At 38.9% G+C, this 25,543-nt stretch overlaps 1 protein-coding gene across 7 annotated transcripts in view; it reads left to right on the top strand.

Annotated features, from left to right (window-relative positions):
- RALGAPA2 (Ral GTPase activating protein catalytic subunit alpha 2) overlaps positions 1-25,543 on the top strand; it is a 324,755-nt gene that overhangs the window by 57,267 nt on the left and 241,945 nt on the right. For all 7 annotated transcript variants that reach the window (XM_019826890.3, XM_045053931.1, XM_019826892.3 and 4 more), the window contains exons 4-9: positions 426-483; positions 10,330-10,373; positions 12,898-13,075; positions 13,880-13,995; positions 17,262-17,400; positions 19,537-19,736. In XM_019826890.3, coding sequence (XP_019682449.3) covers positions 426-483; positions 10,330-10,373; positions 12,898-13,075; positions 13,880-13,995; positions 17,262-17,400; positions 19,537-19,736 — 735 coding nt within the window. The remainder of the gene's footprint in view (positions 1-425; positions 484-10,329; positions 10,374-12,897; positions 13,076-13,879; positions 13,996-17,261; positions 17,401-19,536; positions 19,737-25,543) is intronic.

Genomic DNA, 25,543 nt, shown 5'->3' with positions numbered 1-25,543 from the left:
CTGTATCCAGAGACTAGTAATGATAATGCGAACGGGAAATTGAAGGCCAAAAAGCAGAAACCTGGGGCATCTAGCATTTGAGAAATTATTCTTTTAATTCTTAAGCAATGACTATAATTTAATTAAGATAAAATTATCATTTTAGGTTTTTTTCCCCCCCTTCTTTTCCTTGTTTTCTTTTAGGAAGAATTAAACTTGGGACAGTGATGTCTTTAAGGTACTCAGGTAAAGAAGGTTGCCTGGGGCAAGTAAGACACTGTCCCATGGGCTACAGGGTCAGGTGTGCTATTTACATTATTATAAATCATTTGTTTTCTTTCTGTTTTCTTTTCTGAACTATGTATATACTTTTCACACATAGTACTATCATGAAATGTGTAGTTTATGTTCTCTTTATCTTACCAGTTTTTAAATTTGTTTTATAGAAAATACTGCAGTTTCTACCTGAACGAATTTTCTTTCGATGGCATTACCAGAGTATAGGTAAGAACAATTTAAAGATTTTTAAAGTCATATGGATTTTTTTTCCAGTCAAATTTTTAGTAATGTTTTATATAACTAGCACCATCAAGATTAGGTTATAACAAAGAATGCTAACAAGGATATGTTGGTTAAAAGCAAGACAAGTCCACTCTGGACTTTGGAGGAAAATATAATATCTATCCCTGCTCTAAAAGTGCTATTTAAAAAGAATGGTTCATAGATCTGTAGCATCAGCCTCACCTGAGAGCTTATTAGAAAATGCAGAATGTCAGGCCCCAGCCAGACCTGCCAATCACAGTCAGCATTTTTTTTAATGTTTATTTACTTTTGAGACAGAGAGAGAGCACAAGTGGGGAAAGGGCAGAGAGAGAGGGAGACAGAGGATCCTGACAGCAGAGTCTGATGCGGGGCTTGAACCCACAAACTGTGAGATCATGACCGAAGCCAAAGTCGACACTCAACCAGGTCTCAAGACAGTCTGCAGTCTGTAACAAGAGCCCAAGGGGATTCCTGTGGATAAAAATTGTTTGAGAAACATTTGATCTGGAGGATTTTTCTTAAGTGACTTCATTTTTTTCTTACAAAAATATCTTGTTCTTCATGACTTTATCATTGATCAGAGCTATTGTGTTTGAATACGTTAGTGTGTGGCAGCAGGAGGGAACTTGCAATATAGCCAAGTTACCACGGCTGCCCTTTCTGTGCAGCTCTTGACATCAAACATTTCCTCTCAACTTAATATTCATGGCACAGCTGGCATAATTTGTGATATTGATGGTGAACCTTTCTGTTTAAAGAGTATCTGGTTTGGTCTGTCTGCCTTAGAAGACTTACAGTTGCTATAATTTTTATACCTTGCCAGATGATCATATTTGTGGAGAGCATAACCTCATAATGGCATCCTACTATCTGATCATTCGTTCATTCAAATATTTATTGAGGGAGAAACAAAGTTCTGAGGCTGAAACAAAGAATATGTCACCATCCTTGTATTGTGTAAGCTGATTGCCTGGGGTGAGGGGTAGGTGAGAATAAAATAATTACAGTATAACTGTCGCTATGAAAAGTATACTGGTAGCAACAAAGAAAGTTGAACAATTCTATTCAGAAGACCTGAGGAAGTCTCCAAGAGAGGTAAATCTCCACCTGAGCCTTGAAATATGAGTGCAGAAAGGGTTTTTTAGATGAGAGATCAATGTGTGAAAGACACAGGACCTGAAAGAACATGGCATGTTCGATGGATATTTCAAAATTCAGAATCCCAAATTTAATTTAGTACTATTTATGTGAAAAATGTTACTGGCCCTTATATAAACTGAACTGTTTAGTGAAGTATATATAATAAATACATCTACTGAACTGAATGGTTAAATCCTCACTTTAAGGTAGTGCCTTGGTCTTTAAATCTTTCTCAAACACACAAAGAAGATTTTCCTTTACATTATAGAGTTATTGATAGCATTTCTGTTAATTGATACTTCAACCTTGTGTATTTGAAGTAAAAACTTAAAAATCAAATGCTAAGTACAATCTGAAGAGATACCACAAGGACTTGTAGTGCTCCATGGTGTAGTGGGAATGGATGAAAATGAGAAATAACATGCGGTATGTTTTATCTGTGCTAGATATAATCCTTCCATTTTGTTCGTATCTTATAGGAAAACCACACTTGTTTTCTTCAGATAGTACTTTAAAATGTCTGGAGATTAATAGCCCCTCCTCAGCCTGAATGAGCTTACTAGAACTAGGTGTAGAAATTCATTTGCCATTTGTGTTGTGCAACTTTATGCGCCTCATGGGTGGTGTGATGTTACCTTAATTCTGGCTGTTGTTACCACATGGACTGGTTAAAATTGTGGGTACAAGTAGCTTTTTACCCAGTTTAATAGCATCTGACCATGAACAGTGACTCTTGGACTGGGATTGCAGAGGAATAGTCCTTTTGAACCAGCATAAGAGCAGGTGTTGTTTACCTCGTTAGTATGTAGAATAAGCTAGTTTATCTAGTGTATAGAATGAGTTATATTTCAGAATGCTGAAATATGGGCATTTGCATATAAAATCATCCTGTACTGATGTATGACAGACACTAACACAATGTTGATGTCTATAGGTAACACCCCAGGGACTGGGCACCGCCCTGTAACCAAGAGGATTCTTATTTCTGTAGCCTAAGATATGAATATTCAGCAACAGTGGCATAACTAAATCCAAAAGAGCCTCAGTCAGGTTAGTCAGGAGTTGCCACCAGATGAGTTCAGATTCAAGTCAGGTCCTGTCCACTAGTGAATTGCACACAAAAAGCGTTAGTTTTCATAGCTTTCTGGATTTTGAAATTGCCAATAAGGGATTGTGGATTTGTAACTTTACACATTTTTTGACATACCTCACTCTCTTGCATTCTTTTCAGTTTATTCGGATTTGTTAAAACGGTTATCATTTGTCACTGAAGGTCTTGATGAAGTTAGTTGTAAAAACTAAGTAAATATTAAGGAAACACCAGATTTCAGAGGAAAGGAACGTGTCTTAAATATTTCCGTAGCATTGGTATCTTCTTGACTTCTGCAAAACCTCTTGAGTCAAGGAGAGGAAGCTTTTCACTAGTCAGTGCCAGACATTCTAGGTATCTAATAGTTCTTATTTTAGATCTTTTACATTCTAGATATCTAGTATTTCTTTCTAATATGAAGAACACTACTGTATAAAGTTTGTAATAAAATGTTACTGTGGTTGGTAGTGGCCAAGGTTCTCTGAAATACTGGGTTAGGATCTTAAAGCTGGGTTTGCACACCACTGATTCAGTATGTTTCCTGCCCCACACTACAAATAGTGTCACCAAGTATAGAAACCTAAAATAAGAGCAACTCCTACATTCTGCAAGTCTGAAAAGTTCTCAGACCTACCGGATAGCCAGGTTTTATCCTGGGAAGGAAGAAATTAATTTGAAATACCACCTGACACATTGTTTGAAGTCAGTTTCCTATCATGCCATTTTGTTTTGTCTATAGTGAAGAGAGACATTTCATTTCTCTCAAAATTGTTTTTAAGTTTTATTTTATTTATTTATTTTTATTAGAGAGAGCAGGAGAGAGGGGGCAGAGGGAAGGTAAGAGAGAGGGAGAGAGAATCTCAAGCAGGCTCGACACTTAGCACAGAGCCCGACACAGAGCTCGAATCCCATGATTCATGAACTATGGTATATGCTAACCTGCTACTTAACTGTTTATAGATTTCCACTACTGATTACAAATGGGAAAATTTTCCTGAAGTCATTTTATTTTGTTTTTTTTTCCTAGTAATATTTATTTTTAATTTTTTTAATTTTTTTAATTTTATTTTTTTATTTTTTTAAATTTATATACAAATTAGTTAGCATATAGTGAAACAATGCTTTCAGGAGTAGATTCCTTAATGCCTCTTACCCATTTAGCCCATCCCCTCTCCCACAGTCCCTCCATTTTAGTTCAGTTAATCACAATGGACAAGGGTGGCCACTCGAAGCCTTATCTCTGTGTGATAATGAGAGGTCACAGGATGTGAGGAGATGACCAAGAATGGCACAATAGTAAACCAAGGATATTTGGTGCAGGGGCAGGCTGTGGCCCCTTTTCATGTGCCCAAGCATCATTAGTATAGGACTGAAGTTATATGTGTGTTTCCTTTAAGAGGGTTTACAGTTCATGAGCCTCTAGAAAGCAAATCCTGTCCCATTCAGTGTACAGTGCTATGCCTGTACGCAGTAAAAGTTTGCTGAGGGGTGGGAAGAAATATTTTTTACTAGAGATGTTTTATATAAAAAATTCTCCAAATAAATAGTTCTTGGGCTTAAAAGAGTAGGTTCAATTAATGGAAAATTCACATAGTACCTCTTATGTGTTTTTTTTTTTAATTTTTTTTTTCAACGTTTATTTATTTTTGGGACAGAGAGAGACAGAGCATGAACGGGGGAGGGGCAGAGAGAGAGGGAGACACAGAATTGGAAACAGGCTCCAGGCTCTGAGCCATCAGCCCAGAGCCTGACGCGGGGCTCGAACTCACGGACCGCGAGATCGTGACCTGGCTGAAGTCGGACGCTTAACCGACTGCGCCACCCAGGCGCCCCTTATGTGTTTTTTATAAATGAGTGATTATTAATCTAGTTTGCTCAACTAGGTTCTTCTTATATATAATATAAAAACCAATGCAGATTTGCATTGGTCATAAAAACTGCAGATTTGCTTGTGACTTTTTAAGAGTATCCCCATGGCTTTATGCCTTGGGCTTCACAGTGGTCTGACAGTGCTTAGGATGTGAACACAACCTCTGAGCAGCCTTATTTCTCAAAGTTTCTACAGCTCACTGGGCTCTAACTACTCCTCCGGACGCTGAGTCTGACAACCCTCCCTGGGTCCATCATAGGCCACACCACAGCTGCCTCTTCCCTAGGGAACAGGGTCTCCCATGCACTTTACACTAGGACTTCCTCAGAGCTGCATTGCAGCCAGGCTGAGCTACAGGGACCTTGCATGCCTCCATGTCCATCAGGGGATGGCTGAGCCTCATGCCCCCTCAGCCCACTTGGTGTCTTCCCAGGGTCCTTTCTGGCATGCTTTCATCATCATTGCCCTGCATTTCTTGCTCTCCTTCCCACTTTGGACATGGCCCTCTGGAAATCCTCTTGGGTTAAGCCACAGCCCTAGAGTCTCAGCCTCATTGTTTCACCTCCTCAGCTATCTAATACCTGGCTTTTCTCTCAGGCTTCTCTGTCTCCCTCAGAGCTGTGGGGGTGAGATCGTGGTCTTTCTTTTCTCCAAGACCCATTCTAGACCTCATCCACTGCCCCCTCTGTGGAAACCTCTTTCCTCAACTGTACCTTGTCCCTCCTCATTGCCACCATGTCTTCTGATCTCCTGCTTACTTGCCTTTTTTTTTTTAAATGGCTTAGCTATTTACCCATCAGCTCCTTGACCCCCTCACCCTTTGTGGCTTCCTGACTTTATCTTCTGGACACTTGTCATTATGCAGATTTGTATCTGAGAAAAACCTGTGTCCTCCCAATTTTTCACTTAGTCACTCCCAAGCCACCTGCTCTGTTTTTTCCTTTTTTACAAAGCTGGTCTTTTTTGGGAGTATAATTGATGATAATAAACTCTATGTATAGAAGATGTTAATTTTGATAAGTTTTGACATAGGTGTACACCTATGAAATCATTACAACAGTCAAGATCATGAACATAGCCATCATTCCCAATGGTTTCCTCATGCCTTTTTCCCACCCCCCTGCCAAGTTCCCAGGTAACCACTGATCTGCTTTTTATCATTATAGATTAGTTTGATTTTCTAGAGTCTCATAGAAATAGAATCATGCAGTATATACTCTCCTTTGGCTTCTTTCATTCAATAAAATTATTTTGAGATTCATCTGTGTTGATGTATATCTTAATAGTTCATTTCTGAGTAGTATAGTATTTCATTGCATAGTTATACTATAGTTTATCTGTTCACCTGTTGATGGGCATTTGGGCTGTTTCTAGTATTTGCATACAAGTAGAACTACTGTAAACATTTGTGTACAAGTCTCTATGTAGACATGTACTTTCCTGTCTCTTGAGAATGGAATGGCTGAATCATATAAAATTATATGTTTAATTGACAGACTGCTTCCCAGAGTGGTTGACATTCCCACCAGTAGTATGAGAGTTCCAATTACTTTATGTTCCTATCAACACTTAGTATCATCAGTCTTTTTATTTCAGTGGTAGTACTACCTTGCTGTGGTTTTAATTTTCATTTCTCTAATGACAAATGACTTTGAACATTTTTCCTCTGCTATTTGCCATCTGTATGTCTTTGGCAAAGTGTACGTATGAATTGATTGACCACTTTAAAAAAAAATTTAGTTTGGGGCGCCTGAGTGGCTTAGTTGGTCGGCATCCCGCTTTGGCACAGGTCATGATCTCTCGTAGTTTATGGGTTCAAGCCCTGCGTCGGGCTCTGGGCTGACAGCTCAGAGCCTGGAGGCTGCTTCAGATTCTGTGTCTCCCTCTCTCTCTCTGCCCCTTCCCTGCTCACATTCTGTCTCTCTCTCTCTCTCTCTCTCTCTCAAAAATAAATAAACATTAAAAAAATTTTTTTTAATTTAGTTTGTCTTCTTAATATTGAATTTTAAAAGTTCTTTACGTATTCTGGATTTATGTGCTTTACCTGATATGTGACTTGGAAATATTCTCTCCCTATCTCTGACTTTTCATTGCTTTACTTGTGTCCTTCAAAGATTCAAAGTTTCTAATTTTGATAAATTCCAGTTTATTGGTTTTTCTATTATGGATTGTGATTTTGGTGTCCTGTCTAAGGAATCTTTGCCTAACCCAAGATCACAAAGATCTTCTCTGTTTTCTTCTAGAAATTCTATACTTTATATGTTTCATATTTAGTTCCCTGATTCCTTTTGAGATTAATTTCAAATTCCTCCAGTGGACTGCGTTCCTTTGTGCTTATTGTAAATATTATAGTGCCAGAAAGTTCCGTGTTCCTGCTCCACTGGCAGCTGGCAGCACGGCTTACACACCATCAGCACCCTAAAGGGTGTTTCTCTGTGTTCTTGTACCCTTCCTGGTGGTATACTGTCTTTGCTTATTAATTGGTTTGAGGCATGATATACAGAGGGAGTTTTTTAAAAATAAAAACCACACAAGAATCAGTTTTATAATGTTAAAGTTATATTAGAACTATCTTTATGAACTAGTGACCTTAAAAGGTGTCTAAAAGATTGCCACTTCATCAACAGAAATCGTCAAGCAAGGCAGTTCTCACAATTGAAAATGACATAGGCAAAGAAGATTTTGAAAATCCTGATGAATTTGTTTCATTAAAGCCAGGAGAGTAAAATTGTAATACATTCTGTGTTATAAACAAAACTTAAGCTAATGTGAGTTTTAATAATTTTTGATTGTTCAATATTGAGTTTTTTTTTTTTCAATGTTTTTTCAATGCTTAAATGTTCTGGGAAAAAATTAACCATTAAAAATATATGAAAACATATCTATAGTGGTACACAGTTTTCCTTTTATGTTAGGCTCCAGTATGACTCAGCTGAACACTGATACTTATTTAAAACCTTAATAATGTTCATCATGGGTTGTTTGGCACTAATTTTGATTTTTAGAAACTATTGTATTAAAATATTATTTTTTTTTATTATTGAGTTTTCTTGTGCAGACCCCTCACTCTTCTTGTCCTAGACCCAGCCCTCCTTAAAAGCAATAAGACTTACATTAAAAGGATGTTTATAAAATACAATAAAAGCCAGTAGAAGTTAGAAGTTCATAGAATCAGTCCAACTAATTAGATTTTATTTACTCATTTATTCACTCTTCCCTCACATGAATCAATATAGTGGCAATCAGTAGGGTTGAAGAGGCACCTAAAATTTGGGAGTGGGTATAATTATAGTTTGGATGGGGTATTTAAAATTCCAAACAGATGTGATATATAGAGAGAAACTTTTTGAAATTAAAATGAAAAAGATTACATAATGGTAGTTAGAGTAGCAGTATCTTTGTGAACTTTGGACCTTAGGAAATGCCTAAAGTAGCCAGGCAAGGCTCTCTGGTATTTATCACCAGTTTTCATGTTGAAACACTATTCTGTGTGCTCCTACTGCACAAGTTTTCTTTCTAATGCTGTTCTTGTTTAAAAAGAGTTTCTTAGAGAATAGCTGATGCCTTATCTTGTGGGGAAAATGTGTTTTTCATATACCAGGCACTGTTCTAAGCATTTATATATGTTAACTCATTTAAACTTCATTAATAATTCCCCATGGTAGGCACTGTTATTATCCCATTTCACAGATGAGAAAACTCAGGCATAGGGAGATTAAGTAACTGACTCAGGTTATACAGTAAATGCAGAACCTAGATTTGAACCCTAACAATCTGACTTCTGAATCTGGCTCGTAAATGCCAAGCTATACTACTTCACATGTACAAGAGTTTCTTGCAAGATGGAAACATTAAACATGTATGTGTTTTCTATTGCTGCTCTAACAAATTACCAGGTTAATTTCAAAAAAAAAAAAAAAAAAAAAAGTCAGGGACTGTTGGCCGATATGGGTCAAGACATTCTGTATGTCTCTCTGTAAAGTCTGTCCTATTTATAAGTATTTTTCTTCTTTCCATTGTAGAGAAGAGTGGATATGGGCAACTATGGGTAGGCCAAACATTAAAAATAAAACTGTAGACCCATTCAAAGTAGGGGAGGGGCTGATAAGCCCCAGTGGTCACGCACAATAACCAGGAGAAAGTGTTCCAAGAATGTGTTGCAAAATGATAGATTTGCCAGATGTCCAGGAGGAGAGCTGTGTGAGCGGACTTTATCTCGAGTCTTTTGGGGAGTGGAGTGTCTGTTGGCCCTGCCAACTACGTGAGGTCCTCATGGGCATACTGGAGTCAATATTAAACTGAGGCAGACCAACCTTTGTCCAAGAATGGGTGAACATGGAGGCAAGGGACAAGGCCCCAGGTTAAGGAGAGGTGTGGGATAAAATAGTCCCATGAGAGCAGACACTTGAACCTTAGTTGTGAGAGAGGTTAGCTCAATAAATGCTGGCTCTAGACCAAAAAAATACTGGATATGGTTTGGTGACAGAAGTAGAGGGAGGAGGGCACTTTAACTTCTGTTACTCATTCACAACCGTTGGTGATTTAGTGTTGTTGGTGACTTAGTGTTGTAACATAGTCATAACAATGGTGACTTTCCACTGAATCTTAGTGTTAAGTGTTATAAATAGCAACAGCAGTTACAAAATTGTGTGCATTTAACTAACATGTTGTATCTATCCACTTAAATATGACCTGTTGTCATATTTGTTGAGACTGGCTCTATTTCTTAGTGGAACATCTCTTGAAATACATTACTGGAGTAAATATGATTTGATGTGTGAGTTTTAATTATTGCATAAAACTTATCATCAGGAGATTGAAGTCATTTTTTTTCCCCAAAATTTTAGAAGAAAAGGTTCTCTTGCCTGACTTCCAATACATTTTTTTTATTTTTAAAGATTACTTCCTTCTTTAAGGTTAAGATTAGAGCCTACATATGATATTTAGGTGGGTTGCCAAGCCAACTCCATACTAAGACATGAACATGTTATAGAATAATATGTTTCCATCCTTGTAAGAGAGACTTTTCTAATTAAAGTGGGCAGCAGCACTGAAGTTTTTGCAGTTGAATGGTGTAGTTCTGAGTAAACGTTGATTACTCCTCCTTGACAGTGACGAAAGAGCTCTGCTAGAGGATTTATTGATGGCCCGAACATATAAACATGATTGTCACTGCAAGGAAACATGCTATCTTGAATATTTGCAAAATATTCTTGTAAAAATGTTTTATAAGCAGTAGTTTTATATTATTTTTACCTTTGGAGATTAGAAAAGAATCATTTATTTTATTCATGATGAGATGTTTGCACTAAATCTACTGTGGGTATATGTGTTACTTAATATCAGTCATTTTGACTATTTTAAGAGTTTCGAAGAGTTTCACACTTAAAGCAATTTTATCTTAAAGATATCTCTCCTTCTGTGACATTGATTTTCTTTTCTTTTAAAAAAAATGTCTTTTCTTTTGTCATAAGTATAATGAAATGTATGATGTAGGATGTATAATGTATGATGTATAATGTGTGATGTGAAATGTATGATGTATAATGAAAAGTATAATGAAAAAATGTCTTTTCTTTTGTCATAAGTATAATTTTTCTTTCTAAAACTGACCTTTTAAAAATACATCTTAATCCACTCTGAGTTTTTTTTGTGTGTATGGTATAAATTTATATACTCTTTCTAACTCAGTGTTTTAAACTTTCAGGCTCAACTTTAAAGAAGCTTCTACACACTGGAAATTCTATTAAGGTATTTATTTTAGATGAATGTGCAATGTTATTTTGCAACATTCTTAAATTTACTAGTGCCATAAAGTGACAAAATGAGGCCATTTGTAGAGAAAAAAGATCTTTAAAAACCACTTGACTTACTCTTTATTTTTAATTAAAACTAATATGGAGTTTATTAGTTGGAGTTTTTGTTCTTACATCAAAACTTATTGTGATATACATTTTAAATATTATTTGGGGAGAAGGGCTTAGGATTCAGAGTTTGGAATTTGGAGTTCTAATTCTGATTGTACTGCCTACAGTCAGGTAACCGTCAGCAAGGCGCTTGCTGCTCCAGTTTTATCCTCAGGAAAGGGAAGGGTTCCTCTCCAAGCCTCCGAGCTAACATGCTAGATTCCGTTCACCCCAGCAATCTTGTTAAAATTATAGTTGTCTCTGAATTACTTTTGCTGGTTTTGAGAGCCATTTTGGGAGAAAAGAGCAGCAGAGCCTTACTCTTGAATATTTGTTTGCAGCATAACTTTAGGTTAACATTGGCTTATTTTAAAACAAACATACCTTTTATAATGATATATAATACCATTTGATGCTAGATAAGATGACCCTAAAACGTAAATGACAAAAGAAGCCAGCTGGGGATATATACTTTATGGAAGGTGATTCACTTATAGCTAATTGAGTTATGTGTATGACTTTAATAAGTTCATATTAAATGGAATACTACTTAGCAATGAGAAAGAATGAAATCATGCCATTTGCAGCAACATGGATGGAACTGGAGGGTATTATGCTAAGTGAAATAAGTCAGTCAGAGAAAGACAGGCATCATATGTTTTCACTCATATATGGAACTTGAGAAACTTAACAGAAGACCATGGGGGAAGGAAAGGGGGAAAATAGTTACAAACAGAGAGGGAGAGAGGCAAACCATAAGAGACTCTTAAATACAGAGAACAAAATGAGGGTTGATGGGGGCTGGAGGAGAGGAGAAAATGGATGATGGGCACTGAGGAGGGCACTTGTTGGGATGAGCACTGGGTGTTGTACGTAAGCGATGAACCATGGGAATCTTCTCCCCACACCAAGAGCATACTGTACACACTGTATGTTAGTCAGTTTGACAATAAATTATATTAAAAAAATAAACATTGAAGACAACTAAAAAATAATAAGTCTGTATATTTTTTGTTTTATACCAGCTTAAACACTCATAGCTACTTAAATTTGGTGTGTTACTTCTCTTACATGTTGAAAAAAGGGGACGAGCTATTCCTAGCTTCACAACAGATTCCACATTTTATTCCTGTTTTAATTAATAGTCTTATAGTGAAAACCTAATCAGGTTGTGACTTTATGTTTATTATTGGCCTTATTTATATTTTGTTAACTTAAATACAGTTATCCTAAAAAATTGGAGACATGATAGAATTTTGTAATTTTCCTCCTGTTAAATTTTCTGCAGTTTGGTTAGATACGCGTAGAGCCATGTCATGTTTTGTCTGTTATGTGTTCAGCAATGTCCCCACTTATATTGCCTGCTTGGGGAGAAGTGGACAGGTGTGAGTGGTCATGCAGGTTTGTGCACAGCAGTGGTGTGTCCACGGGCATGTCTGAAAGTGTGCCCTGGAAACTACTGTTGATGTGTAGAACTGTCTCCAGACAGGGTGTCTGTCTCGGTGTATTTTACTTCTGTGGGGAGTCAGCCAAACTTGCTTTTTTTTCTTTTTCTCTTTTCACTTCACTTCACTTCACTTCACTTCACTTCACTTCACTCCACTTCTTTCGTCTTTCCTGCAGAGCCTCATGTTTGACTTAAACACTTGCTCTGGAAGAATCTGCACTACCTTGGTATAGTTGAAAGGAGATCAGGCAGTCCCTCAGTTGCCTGCATTTGGAGCTCACTGCATCTTGCAGCTTCATCTGACATTTTTTTCATCTCTTCAGAGCACATGAAGGAGGTAGAGAGAATGGAGTAGGGACATAAGGCAGGGAAGCTGGAGAGCTGCCCAATCCCATTGAGCCAGGTCTTCAAGGTCTTGTTTAGCTCTAAGTGTTCAGATTTTCAAGAACATTACATTATACATGTACATATTGTAGTGACATGACAAAAACTCTATTCGAAACATAGTGTAAACTTGGAGGAAGATTATCTTTGCATTGTTTTCATGGGTAACCAATTGATGATATGGGCACTGTTGTAACTCTCTTAACCCTATACCAGTACTTTGTGGTAAATTCTATTACCCTATTTTACAGAGGGGGAGACTAATGCATAGAGAAGTTAAGCAGTCCTCCACTGGTCACAGCTAAGCTAAAGTAGCAGAGCCTGAATTTGAACCCAGGCCCTGTGGCTCCATAACCCACACTCTTAACCCTTGTGTTTATTGCAGCATGCCTGCTTGTCACTAAGAAGAACTTGGTGCCGTAATTCGACAGTACCTTTAACTTCTGGTTTTTCTTTCTCAGAACTGATTCTGCATTGCAGTGCATCTCTGCATATACATTTGGGTGTTTCATTTTGTTGCCTTTAATTCTGCTTTTAGATAAGATGTGAAGGGATCAGGCTGTTTCTTCTGTGGCTTCAAGCACTTCAGACAAACTGTGCAGAAGAGCAGGTGCTGATTTTTGCTTGCCTTGTGCCTGGTTTCCCAGCAATCATGTCATCCAGAGGGCCCTGTACGCTGGAGACACTCATCAGTCCTAGCCCTAGTGGAGCTGATGGTGAGTAACTTTAGCAGATCTTACAGGCTGGAATGACTCTTGAAGTTACATTGAGGAATTCCTTGGTTTGTCATTATCCTACATAGAAATCTTTATTTCACAGATGGTTCAGAGGAGGAGTTATTTTCTGCTCATATTCACAGTAAAGTCTTAAAGACATTAGAATTGAAAGAATTGGAGCCTATTTTATATGAAATGATGACAGGAGAAATTTCTTGAAGTGGTGGAAACAAGAATGGAAGGGAGGGGACAGATGTTGGCAATAGCAGGAAGTAGAGACACGTGGTATGTCTGGAGTGTTTTTGTGGCTGTTAATGAGATTTAAATCCGCCATCCAAAACTACTGTCTATTGTCCTCCTCAGATTGTTTCATGAGCGGACATTCATCTGCTCACCCAGGCTCTTTTTTGCCAGCTGTGTATTTCATGCAGCATTCATGGAAGGACAATAGTGGCCTCCTGGGAGTATTAATAGCAACCATTTGTGTCTTGTGAGTTTTCAAGAACTTGCCAGTTAGGGCCATTGCTTTATTAATGCATGTTACTTTATTGCCCAATGACAGGTACTTGATCTTAGGCTGACCAAAGCAGAATTTGAAAGAGAAAAGAATGGTTTAGTGGGAGAGGTGGTTTCATGAGCATTTGTACCATATTTCTAAGCCCTTCATGTACACTGGCTTGGAGTATAGTGTGAGCAGTTCCAGTGGAGGGATAGATGTATGTTAATAGAGACCATTTAAAAACAGAAACAAAACCCTCTTTAACTTTGGTGAAAGAGCCCTGCTTTTTTTTTCCCACTCTGCAGCAAAGGTATATCCAGAAGAAATCACTCCACTCCTACCAGCCATATCGGGGGAAAAGATTGCTGAGGACCAAACATGCTTTTTTCTTCAAATACTATTGAAATATATGGTTATTCAGGTAAGAGAAAAATCATGGGATAATTCAGTAATGGTCTTACTCTCTGTGGGAAAGAGAAAGCATTTGTACCTTTGCTTTTTACTTTGAGGTGATTTTATATGATACTAAAAATAGAGTATGTACCGGGTCACATCAGCAGAGACCTGGCATATGTACTATTTTGTGTAAGTGTGTATGTCACGGGAAGAATTCAGTTCTCCACCTACTTTTAGATCATTACCACATTCACACAGAACACTTCACTTCTGACACTTGTGGTTACCAAACGTGTGAGTGTTTTCCCCCATCAGACAACTCCGCCACACCAGCTGGATGTCCTACAGTTTATTTCTGCTTTGAAGCTGTCTGCTTGGAGATGGCATCAGATCCCGCAGGAGAAGGGCTCAGTCCCATGAGATGGTTCTGTCACAGTCAGGTGCCAGTTACTAGTGGTAGGCCCCAGGTTACCCACTGCTTCTATACAACTTGGCTACAAATCAGAGGTTCCCACAACTCCTTTTCAGGTTCAACTGATTTGCTAGAGTAGCTCGCAGAACTCCAGGAAAACTTTGTCTCCATTTACCACTTTATTAAAGTATGTGATAAAGGATACAGATGAGCAGCCAGATGAAGAGATACAAAGGGCACAGCCTGGAAGGGTCCCAAGCACAGGAATGTCTGTTCATGTGGAGTTGGGTTTCATCACCCTCTCAGTACATGGATATGTTGACTTACCTGGAAGCTCCCTGAAACCCTTGCCATTGGGATTTTTCTGGAGGCTTCCTTACATAGACATGCTCCATTTCTATCCCCTCTCCCCTCTGGAGAAATGGAAGGGTTGGGGTGGGGGTGCTGAAAATTCCAAGTTCTAATCACAGTGTGGTCTTTCTGGTGACCAGCCCTCACTCAGGAGCCATCCAGGAACCCACCCAGAGTTGTTTTACTAGAACAAAAGATGCTCCCAGTGCTCTTACCTCTTAGGACATGACAAGAGTTTTAGGGGCTCTATGCCAGGAAGTGAGGGCAGAGAGCCATATATATTTTCTGTTTTCTCATAGTGTATTAATCTATTTTTGCCTCTTTGCCCCTTCGTGAACCCTGATCCCTAGGCTAGCAAGTGGATGGAGGAGGAGGCAGGCCCAGAGGCTGAACAGGTGGATCTGGAAATAATAGGCAGAGCAGGCAGGAAAATTTGGGTGGGAGCACATAGAGGTGTTTCTTTGTGCTGTCAGCACAGGTCTGCTTGATGTCACAGGCTCCTTTCTCTGATGTTTACCAACTGAAAACAGAGCTAATAATCATTAGTTTATGATTTCAGTGGGCGATCTCTTTCTCTTGGTCTACATTTCCAAGCGTTGATATGGTTCAAAACTACTGGATTCCTTTCTTTTGGCAAACACTGGTCATCCCTGAGTTCTTCCTAGGAACTCTGTCCAATCTCTGTGTCCTCCACAACCAAGTTTGTTGATGTCATAATCTCTGCTAAATCCACTTCCTCACCTGACACTCACTGCTACCTGCCTCTGCCCTGTCCCTGCTAAGACAGAGGCCCAAGATCGTGAAGGAGGTCTAGTGGTCAAGTCTAGAGGAAAGACACTTTAGTTTTTGCCCTACTCAAATCATCTTTCAGCTGATTTGACGGTGACTGCCCCTTCTCCGTGATATTCTCTCCTCTCATGTTTTCTTCCTGCTTTCCTCCTCCCCTTCTTTTATTTCTTGCCACTTTTCTTTGGGGACTGTCTCTCTCTGCTGTTTCTCAAGATTCATTCCTTGGCTCCCTTTCTGACTACTCTGTCCTGTTGGGCAATCTTGTGTACTCTCCTCTCCCATTTCCTTTAGCCAGCACCAGAAACACAAGGACGCCAAAATCCTAAGAGCAGGCTGGAGTATTCTGTTGTCTTCTGGAAACTCTGCATTTCCACCTGCAACTCAAACCACCTGTTCAGAAGTGGTAGGGCATTCCATCTGTCCCAGGAGATCAGCATGAAGTATTGAGAACTTGGATGTGTTGGTGTACTTGGGTCTCATTCTAGATATGTCACTAATGAGCTGTGTGACCTCAGATAAGTCACACAATCCCCAGAATCCCAGTGGAGGAAGGATGCCGGTGATATAAGGTGGTGGTTTTTATGCAGATTGTGCATAAATCATGTGCAGAATTGTATGTTCATGTCCATCCCTCTCTTTTTCTCTCCCTTTTCTCCACTGGCTCACCCCAGAGAACTTCTGATACACTCTGTGTATTAGAACTTCTGACAGGTCACAGACACTGAGCCCCTCTGCCCCAGGGGCATTCAAAGTTCCACATCCCTTTACCTCAGATGCTGCACAAAGTATTTTCATTTTCTAAGTGGGCTGCATCATGAAGGAAGTTGGGAAGCTCTGCTTTAGAGCACTCTGTGTTCTAACAAGTACTAAGAACTAGTAACAGGTACAGGTGGACTGGCAGGCCTGGCTTATCTTAGCCTGTGGAGTGCTTTTAATAAGGAGAAAAGTTTCCATAGCTTTGCCTTTTAATGATACTGATTTTGCATGAAATCCTTGCAAGGGGTTATTTCTTTATTTCCTGTTTATTATAGGCGTGCCTGGGTGGCTCAGTCGGTTAAGCATCTGACTTCTACTCAGGTCATGATCTTGTAGTTCATGGGTTCAAGCCCCGCATCGGGTTTTGTGCTGACAGCTCAGAGCCTGAAGCCTGCTTCTGATTCTGTCTCCTCCACCCCCTCTGCCCCTCCCCCACTCACGCTGTGTCTCCATCTCTCAAAAAGTGAATAAACATTAAACCAAATTTTAAAAAATTCCTGTTTATTATAAATGGCCTTTTTTGTGTTAAAAAAAAACCCACCAGATTACATCTGACTAAATGTTTAAGGGCAGAAAGAATATTAAATCCTTATAGAAAACATGTGGGGAAAAATAAGGGCATGATGTAGTAGAGCCAGTTTAAAAAGATATGATATCATTGTGTGATTTTTTTTTTTAATACTCAGTAAAACCGTGTTTCACGTAGTTACCATTTTGGTCATGGGTTTTGGTTGTAATTATATTGAAAACTTTTAATGTTAAAAAAAAAACTTGCATTCCCTTAGGTCTTTTCTTTGAAGCTTTTTTTCTTGTCGTTTGAGTTTTAAGATACAATTTCATTACATGATTGTCAACATTATTTGTCAAAATATTTTTTTGTGTGTTTAGAACAGGAATTTTAATAAGATAACAGCATTTCAGTTTAGTATACATTAAGTTGAAATGTAAATGTACATATGTTCTTTTCCACATATTATCCAAAGGCTGCAAGCTTGGAGTGGAAGAATAAGGAGAATCAAGATACTGGTTTTACATTTCTTTTTACATTGTTCCGAAAATATTATCTTCCTCATTTATTTCCAACATTTACTAAGTTAACAAACATCTACAAACCTGTACTTGGTAAGTACATTGGGTTGTATCTAGAGGATGTCCACAGGGAAGCTGTCCAGTCTCTTTCAAAGTGGCCTTTGATTATTTTTAAGTAAAATAGCCATTTTATTCTTATATTTAATGGTAACTTTATTGCAAGAGGCTTAAAGTTTCCTAGTAAATGATTTTACCTATTTGTACAAGCTTCAAGAGGTACCTCATCTCACAGCAATAAAGGGGACTATGGCTCCTGTACTCAGAATAATTTGACATGTGTTATGGGTTTTTGGTTGTAATTATATTGAAAACTTTTAATGTTAAAAAAAAACTTGCATTCCCTTAGGTCTTTTCTTAGGAGTGGCGGGGTATGGTGAGACCCCAGACCTTGCTCAGTGGCTAGGCAAGCCAGCCCAGGCTACACAGCTGCCCACAGTAAGCCCTTTTATACTGGATCTTCCATCCAGCAGGTGCTGCTTATAGCTTATGGCGGGACCAATGCTAGGGCAGTTAGGCACCCCAGGGACAGTAAACTCCAGAAAGGAAGGAAACATAAGGGAGTTTCTAACTTAGCTGATAAAGTTTTTCTTCTATAAAAAATGAGGGCATGGGGCACCTGGGTGGCTCAGTCGGTTAAGCATCTGAGTTGGGCTCAGGTCATGATCTCACAGTTTGTAGGTTCAAGCTCCGCATAGGGCTCTGTGCTGACAGCTCAGAGCCTGGAGCCTGCTTTGGATTCTGGGTCTCCCTCTCTCTCTCTGCTCCTCCCCCTCTTGCACTCTGTCTGTCTCTCTCTAAAATAAATGTTAAAAAATTTTTAAAAAGGAAAAGAAATGAGGGCTCATAGGACAGAAGTACCCTTAGCTTGGTGGCAGTGGGGGGCAAATTTTTCTCTCCCTATTGTTTTAAAGCAGTTGAAATTAGTTAAGATGAATAATCAAGAACAATTTTGCTTATTTTTGTTTATTTAATTTTGAGAGAAAAAAAAAAACCAGCATGAGTGGGGGAGGGGCAGAGAGGGGAAAGAGCAAATCCCAAGCAGGCTCTACACTGTGAGTGCAGAGCCCAATGCAGGGCTTGAACCTATGAACTTGATATCATAACCTTTCCTGAAGTCGGATGCTTAACCAATTGAGCCACCCAGGCACCCGGGATCAGGAACAATTTTGGAAGGGGAAGATCACGACAGACGTTAATCCATCTGGAGAATGTGGACTACTAATTCAGTTGTCTTAGGGTGTTTATTTACACATACACACACACAAACACACATGCATGCTTGGAGAAGGGAAAAATAGCAAAAACTTGGTGCATTTTGAAAGATGTAGAAGTACTAAACTTTAGAGGTACTGAGATGTGTATTTTGTTAACTATATATGGGTATATTTTTTCAGAATTTGTTTCTGATTTTATAGTCTATATTCATATAGAAAACATATTATTAATGTGCTGAAATTAAAAGTTATTTGTTGAGAACTGCTTCATGCAGGTTTCTCCAAGTGGATACAAGTTAGTATGAGAATTGGACATACAGCAAGTAGTATCTCAAACCCAACACCATGTAATTTTTTGTATTGATTATGGAATTTAAAGATTGAGGAATGGACCTCTTATTAATTTGTCTGATACCTCAAAGATGAATTCTTTCTAACATAAAGTAGATTGTATTGATTTTATTCTTTGGATTCATCTAAAGGGAAAAGGATATAAGACTAAAAGTCCAGTGGATTATGGTTAGTGTAGTATTGGATGTTAAAATACCTAAAATGATGAAAAAATGTGTATATGTGCTTTTATTTTTTTTGTCATAAAATAAGATTAAATTATTTTGTCATAAAATAAAGATAAAATAAACTATAATATATGTGAAAATATTTTTAGGCTTATAATCTGTCATTTCTCAAATTTGTTAAAAAGAGTTGTTAGCTTAGTACTTCCACAGCTATATACCACAGTTGTAACAAGCACACAACAGCAGTACCCACCATCCCATCTTGGTCAGGTTGCAAGGCAGAATCAGAAACAAGCCTACCAAAAGATGTCATTTCTAATAATTTCTTGTTCTTTTTAGTCGCAGTTCAAACAGACAGATATTTATCTGCTTGGTTAAATTGAATCTTCTGTGGGGGTTACATTCACTAACCTGATATGTGCTCTTTTTTCTTCCAGACATCCCCCATATGAGACCAAAGCCAGTGTACATTACTACAACTCGAGACAATGAAAACATTTACAGTACAAAAATTCCATACATGGCAGCTCGCGTTGTTTTCATTAAGTGGATTGTCACTTTCTTTTTGGAAAAAAAGTATTTAACTACAACACAAAACACTAAAAATGGAGTTGATGTGTTGCCCAAAATCATACAGGTATGCCATTCATCATCTTCTTTTACTTAGGTAAGAATACACTAACACATGCCAAAGTAATTGGTTATTAGGGTTCTTGGTTCTTAAGGGATGTTGGTTATGGGGACTGATTTATTGGTGGCTTTGTCTGTGTTGCTGAGGTGTCAGGGGAAGCTCTGAGGCCGCACTCTCAGTGCTCTGTTGACACTGCCATGACAAGGCAACCTTGGGGGCCAAGGAGACATTCTGAGAGATGGCTGTTGTGTGCACACTCCTGGCTCTCTCATTTTCCCTCTTTTGCTCAAGTACCAGTGACCTTGGAGCATAAGACCAGGGGCCTGTGTTGGCTTCCCCAGTCCCCAACAACAGGAAGACCCTCAGGAATCACACAGGTGGGCCATGGAGAGGACCCATGAGACTGCCAAATGCCCTCTGGGATCTCAGGGGAAGGAGTGGAAGACCATCTCAGGATTTCAGAGTGCTTGTTAAGCCCTGATAGAATCCCTGGAAGAGAAATCTGTCTCTCCCCGAGGCCTTTAGTGAAGACCTCTTTCTGTATGGGGCCTGTAGTGTACCTACTCTCTTTTGCAGCCTTAGTCCTGCACAAATGGCTGAGTTACTTTCCCAGAAGGCTGAGTTACTTAGAGACTTTGCACCAGGTAGAGCAGGACCACGTGGGGAAGTTTGAGAGCAGCCACTCCACAGCAGGGTAATGGTTTTATGCAGAAAGTGAGGTCCACTTAGAGCAGGTTTGCTGATACTCTGGAGTTTCCAGAAGTGTGACCTAGGCCTGAGCTGGGAGAGTGCACACAGCTGAGTGATTATTAGCACCTTGATGAAGGAGCACCAAACTGAGGTCCAGAGCGTGTGGCCCCATTGATAAGAACTGACTGAAGAACTGGAGAATCTTGTTTCAAAGATGTCTGAGGGGGATACAATTCCAGTAAAAGCAACAAAAGACTTAATGAAAGTTTTAAAAGAAAGCTTTAAAAAACCATTAATTTAGGGGCGCCTGGGTGGTTCAGTCGGTTGTGCATCCGACTTTGGCTCAGATCATGATCTTGCAGTTTGTGAGTTCGAGCCCCACGTCGGGCTCTATGCTAATAGCTGGGAGCCTGGAGCCTGCTTTGGATTCTGTGTCTCCCTCTCTCTCTGCCCCTCCCCCACTTGTGCTCTCTCTCTCTCTGTCTCAAAAATGAATAAATATTAAAAAAAAATTTAAAAAAACATTAATTTAAAAAACTATAAATTCATTAATTTAAAATTTTAATAGATAAACTGGTGATTGTAATGATCTCTGCTGAGAACAAAGTTGATTTTCCAAAGAAATATCCTACAATATTGAGGAGAAATTCAAAGAGATGAAAATCAGAAGTTAATAAATAAGATCTGAGGACAGGCCCAGACCTACCTTGCACTTCATGAGGACAAAAGGAGAAAAAATCAGAAGTGATAATTGATCTAATGAAATGTTTACTTGAGCTGAAAAAAAGTCATGATTTAGACTAAAAAGGCCTTCAAGTGCCAGAGAGATCTAGCTAAACAGACACAGACCTAACAGACATTTGGCTTACATTGATTAAGAAAAAAATTACACAGCCTTCCAGACAGAAACCACAGGTTCTTTTTAGGAAATGAGACTGCATAACATTGAATATCGAATCTAATCTATAGCCCTGAGAGCTCAAAGAACTCAGTCTCTCTGTCTCTCTTTCTCTCTGAACTTTGATTTGTATCACATACATAGTCAGATGTCAGATTGATTTAATTTCTAAATTGATTTAAGGTCTAAATATAAGAACAAAGCAATAAATTTGGGAGAAAATCTAGGGGAACATATACATTTGGGAAGTGGTAGACTACGTTAGGTAGAGACAAGACCCACAAGCCATAGAAGAAATGAGGTTCCACCTTATTTAAAAAATGTGAAAAAGGTTTGTATGTGCAAAGATAGAGTAAAGCCACACACAGACTGTGAAAAGTATTCATGACATCTTAGCTATTAAAAGAGTTCATGCCTCTAATATAGAGAGAGTGCCTACAAATTGACAAGAAGACAAACAATTCAACTCAAAAACAATTCAAAACAGACAAAAGGAGATAAAACAGAAGTTCACAGAAGAGGAAATAAAAATGAGCCAAGATTTCACCATCAGTCAGGGGAACACGGTTCTGGACCGTTGAGAGACCTTTACTCACCCATCGGGTAGACAAAAACTAAAACTTATCAGGTAGACAAAAATTTGTATGAAACCATATATAAGAAACTCAGTCACACCCTTGATAAATTTTATATTACATCTTGTGTTGTCAGGTCGATTCAGAGCAGTCTATTTAAAGGCTGTGACTTTTTCCTACCTGGTTTTAAAATTTTAGAAAACCGTCACCTGTATTTATTGAAAATAAGTTTCTCATTCTTGAAAAATACATTTGGTTGGTGAGAAGTAACAAGAATAGCAGATTAACCACTGCTTCAAGATTCTGATTTTTTTCCTTAAGTGGCCATTCACACTTGTGAGTCATCTACTTTTATTATCTGGTTTTTTAGTGTTATAAACGTCTGGCCTCCTGAAGCAATTCGGATGGTTATATCATCCTAACAACAACAACAAAAAAACTCCATAACTCAAACTGTCTTAAAGATAAAAAAGAAACATTTTAATTTCATAAAATAAGCTCATGGCAGGGCTGGCAGAGAATATGGTTCACTCACACTCTTTCCATGATTCTCTACAGTCTTCCCTCCTCTGCCCTTTCCCTCTGGCAGGTTTGTCTTCAGCTTCCCCTCAGATTGTAAGATGGCTGCCAACAACTGGGGCACTGCCCTCCTTGTTCATATTCAGAGACAACCCAAAAATAAAAAGCCCTTCTCTTGATGAGATCCCATAGTTCATTTTTGTTTTTATTTCCCTTGCCTCTGGAGACATGTCTAGTAAGAAGTTGCTGCCGGGGCAATGAAAAAGAATGGAATCTTGCCATTTGCAACAATGTGGATGGAACTAGAGGGTATAATGCTAAGCGAAATAAGTCTGTCAGAGAAAGACAAATACCATGATTTCACTCCTCTGTGGAATTTGAGAAACACAACAGGTGAACACAGGGGAAGGGAAGGGAAGGGAAAAAAAGATAAAAACGGAGAGGGAGACAAACCATAAGAGACTCTTAAAGAGAGAACAAACTCAGAGTTACTGGAGGGGATGGGCTAAATGGGTGATGGGCATTAAGGAGGGCACTTGTTGGGATGAGCACTGGGTGTATGTAAGTGATGAATCAGTAAATTATATTCCTGAAACCAATACTACACTGTGTGTTAACTTGAATCAAATTAAAAAAAAAAAAAAAAAAAAAAAAAAAAGCCCATCCCTTCCCTTTTGTCTGAGTGGAACAACTTAGTTACTTGCCTCTTGTAGAACAATAACAAGGCACTGATTGCCTTAAAGCAATGTGAATGGCCCAGTAGGGACATGATTGGCTTCCAATCCCTGGTGCTGTGGATGGGGTCAGCTTCCTGTGAGTCACCTGGGCTGCAGGGGAGGAGGCACATGGAGCACCATGCATCCGTTAGGGAAGGGAATGGGTGATGGGAAGACAACTCTCCAGGCCCAGTGCTTCCACACCCTGCAGATGGCTGCACCTAGAAATGGCCACTGCCATTGTATAGACTATTAATATGCCTCACAGTAAGTTGTTGTAAGTTTTCTTTGCCACGGTAGCAAATTACCACAAAGTTTTAGTGGCTTGAAAGAGCACAAATGTATTATCTTGAGTTTCTGGAGGTCTGAAGTCCAAAATCAGTGTCAGTGTGGTAAAATCAAGGTGTCTGTGTTTCTTCTGGAGACTCTAGAGGAGAATCCATTTCCTTTTCTCATCCAGCTTCTAGAGACTACCTGCATTCTGTGTTTCATGGACCTTCATCATGACACCTTCTGTCCCTGTTTCCATCTTCACATTGCTCTCTCTGTGTCTGATCCTCCTGCCTCCTTATAGATCCTCGTGATTACATTGGGACCACCCAGATAATCTAGGATAATTTTCCCCTCTCACATCCTTCATTTAACCACATCTGCTAAATCCCATTTGCCATAAAAAGTAAGATACTCTAAGGTTCTGGAGATCAAGGCATGGTCATTACTCAGCAGACCACTTGTCTCCTGTAGTCCTTTCTGTGCCTGTACAGCTGTGTTCCCACCTCATCTCACATGTGTCCACTGTGTTCCTCTCTTCGTTTACAGTGTACCTGAGAAAAGGCAATTTAAGCACCTGAATATTAGATTTGGGGGGCAGAGTTGCGGGAGTAAAAGCACATATAATTTTGTTTCCTGAAATTTTTTATTTGGAATTTCAAATGTAATATAATTTTGCCTGTGTAAAGTGAATATCACTAAATGAGGTGATCCAAAAATCTCTTTTCAAAGAATATGCTGCTCTTGTAAAAATCCCTTTAAAACAGTATTTTAAGTGCTGCTTCCAAATAGAGTTCACACTTTTGCCATTCTGTGTTAAAGGTCATAGATGAGAGATTGTGTGTTTCTGTGTGTGTGTGTGTTTTCCAAAGTGAATTTACTTCCGGATCTAGAATTAATACCTTTGACATTAGTTTTCATCAGGGAGGAAAGGAATCAATACATCGTCTAGACTTAGTTTTCTTACCACCTTGGAGAGTCTGGTTTAACAAATACTCTTGTTCAGTGGCATCATTCAGGGAGAACGAAAATATAGTTGCTCTCATATCCCATATATTGTGTTGGCAACAACAGTATAAACCTGAACATTCTTGGTGCATCATTTCAGCTGAAAATATTTTTAGTGAAGTATTATTTAGTCTTTAGTAATTCATTTTTTTTAAAGTTTGTTTATTTTGCGAGAGAGCACACAAGTGAGGGAGAGGCAGAGCGAGAGGGAGAGAGAGCATCTCAAGCAGGTTCCGCACTGTCAGTGCAGAGCCCGATGGAGGGCTTGAACCCACGAACCATGAGATCATGACCTGAACTAAAGTCAAGAGTTGGACGCCACCCAGGTGCCCCAGTAATTCATTTTTGTATGAGATAAAAGTACTTCAGTATACATTAGAGAAAGCAGAGGGGTGATTTTAAAATGTCAGCGGTGACCATTTTTTACCAATTCTATAAGCACATTAACTGACATTATAACCCATAAAAATCCATTTGGGAATGTAAAAGAAAGTTTGAGATGGTATCAGTTGATCACATTTATTTGTATTATAATTTTTTATTTATAATTTTACTAATTGTAAATCAGTTCTTCAATAATGATTCATGGGCTGTGGGTTTCCTGAAATTGTTGTATTTCGTGGGATGAACAGTTAGAAAAAGTGAATTACACAAATTGACAACCCTATACGAATTTGTACGTTATACAAACTCATTTGTTTGTTGACTTCCACTCTAGTACTTTCTGTGTCCTAGAGCTCTGCCAAGGCAAATGCAGTCTGCCCCCAACCATGCAGGCAAATCATGACAAGGAAGTTGAGTGGCATCAGGCATCACCAATAGAAGGGCAGTTGCATCCTCTCGTTTCATACCTTCTTTGTGAGTGTCCCCGTTTAGTTTGACCCTGGGAGTGAACAAGTCTCAATATGAGCTGTTGGTTGAGAAGAAACCAGGATGTTGGGGAGGGGTGGTGGGAAGGATTAAGTGGCAGCCTGCATCGTGCAATTTCCTGAGTCCTGGCAGTGCAGGCCTGGTCTGCTTCAGATAGGTCTGTTTCGCTGACGGAGGCTTCATCATGTGCCGAAGAAGTAAAAACTATTTTTGCATTTGCCACCAGAATCAACTAATACCAAATAGTAGTTGAGAATTCCAGCTTGG

Source organism: Felis catus, chromosome A3 (genome assembly GCF_018350175.1).
Source record: "Felis catus isolate Fca126 chromosome A3, F.catus_Fca126_mat1.0, whole genome shotgun sequence".
NCBI classification, from domain to species: Eukaryota; Metazoa; Chordata; class Mammalia; order Carnivora; family Felidae; genus Felis; species Felis catus.
Note: the sequence above shows the minus strand (reverse complement) of the source record. Positions and strands in the feature narration are given on the sequence as shown.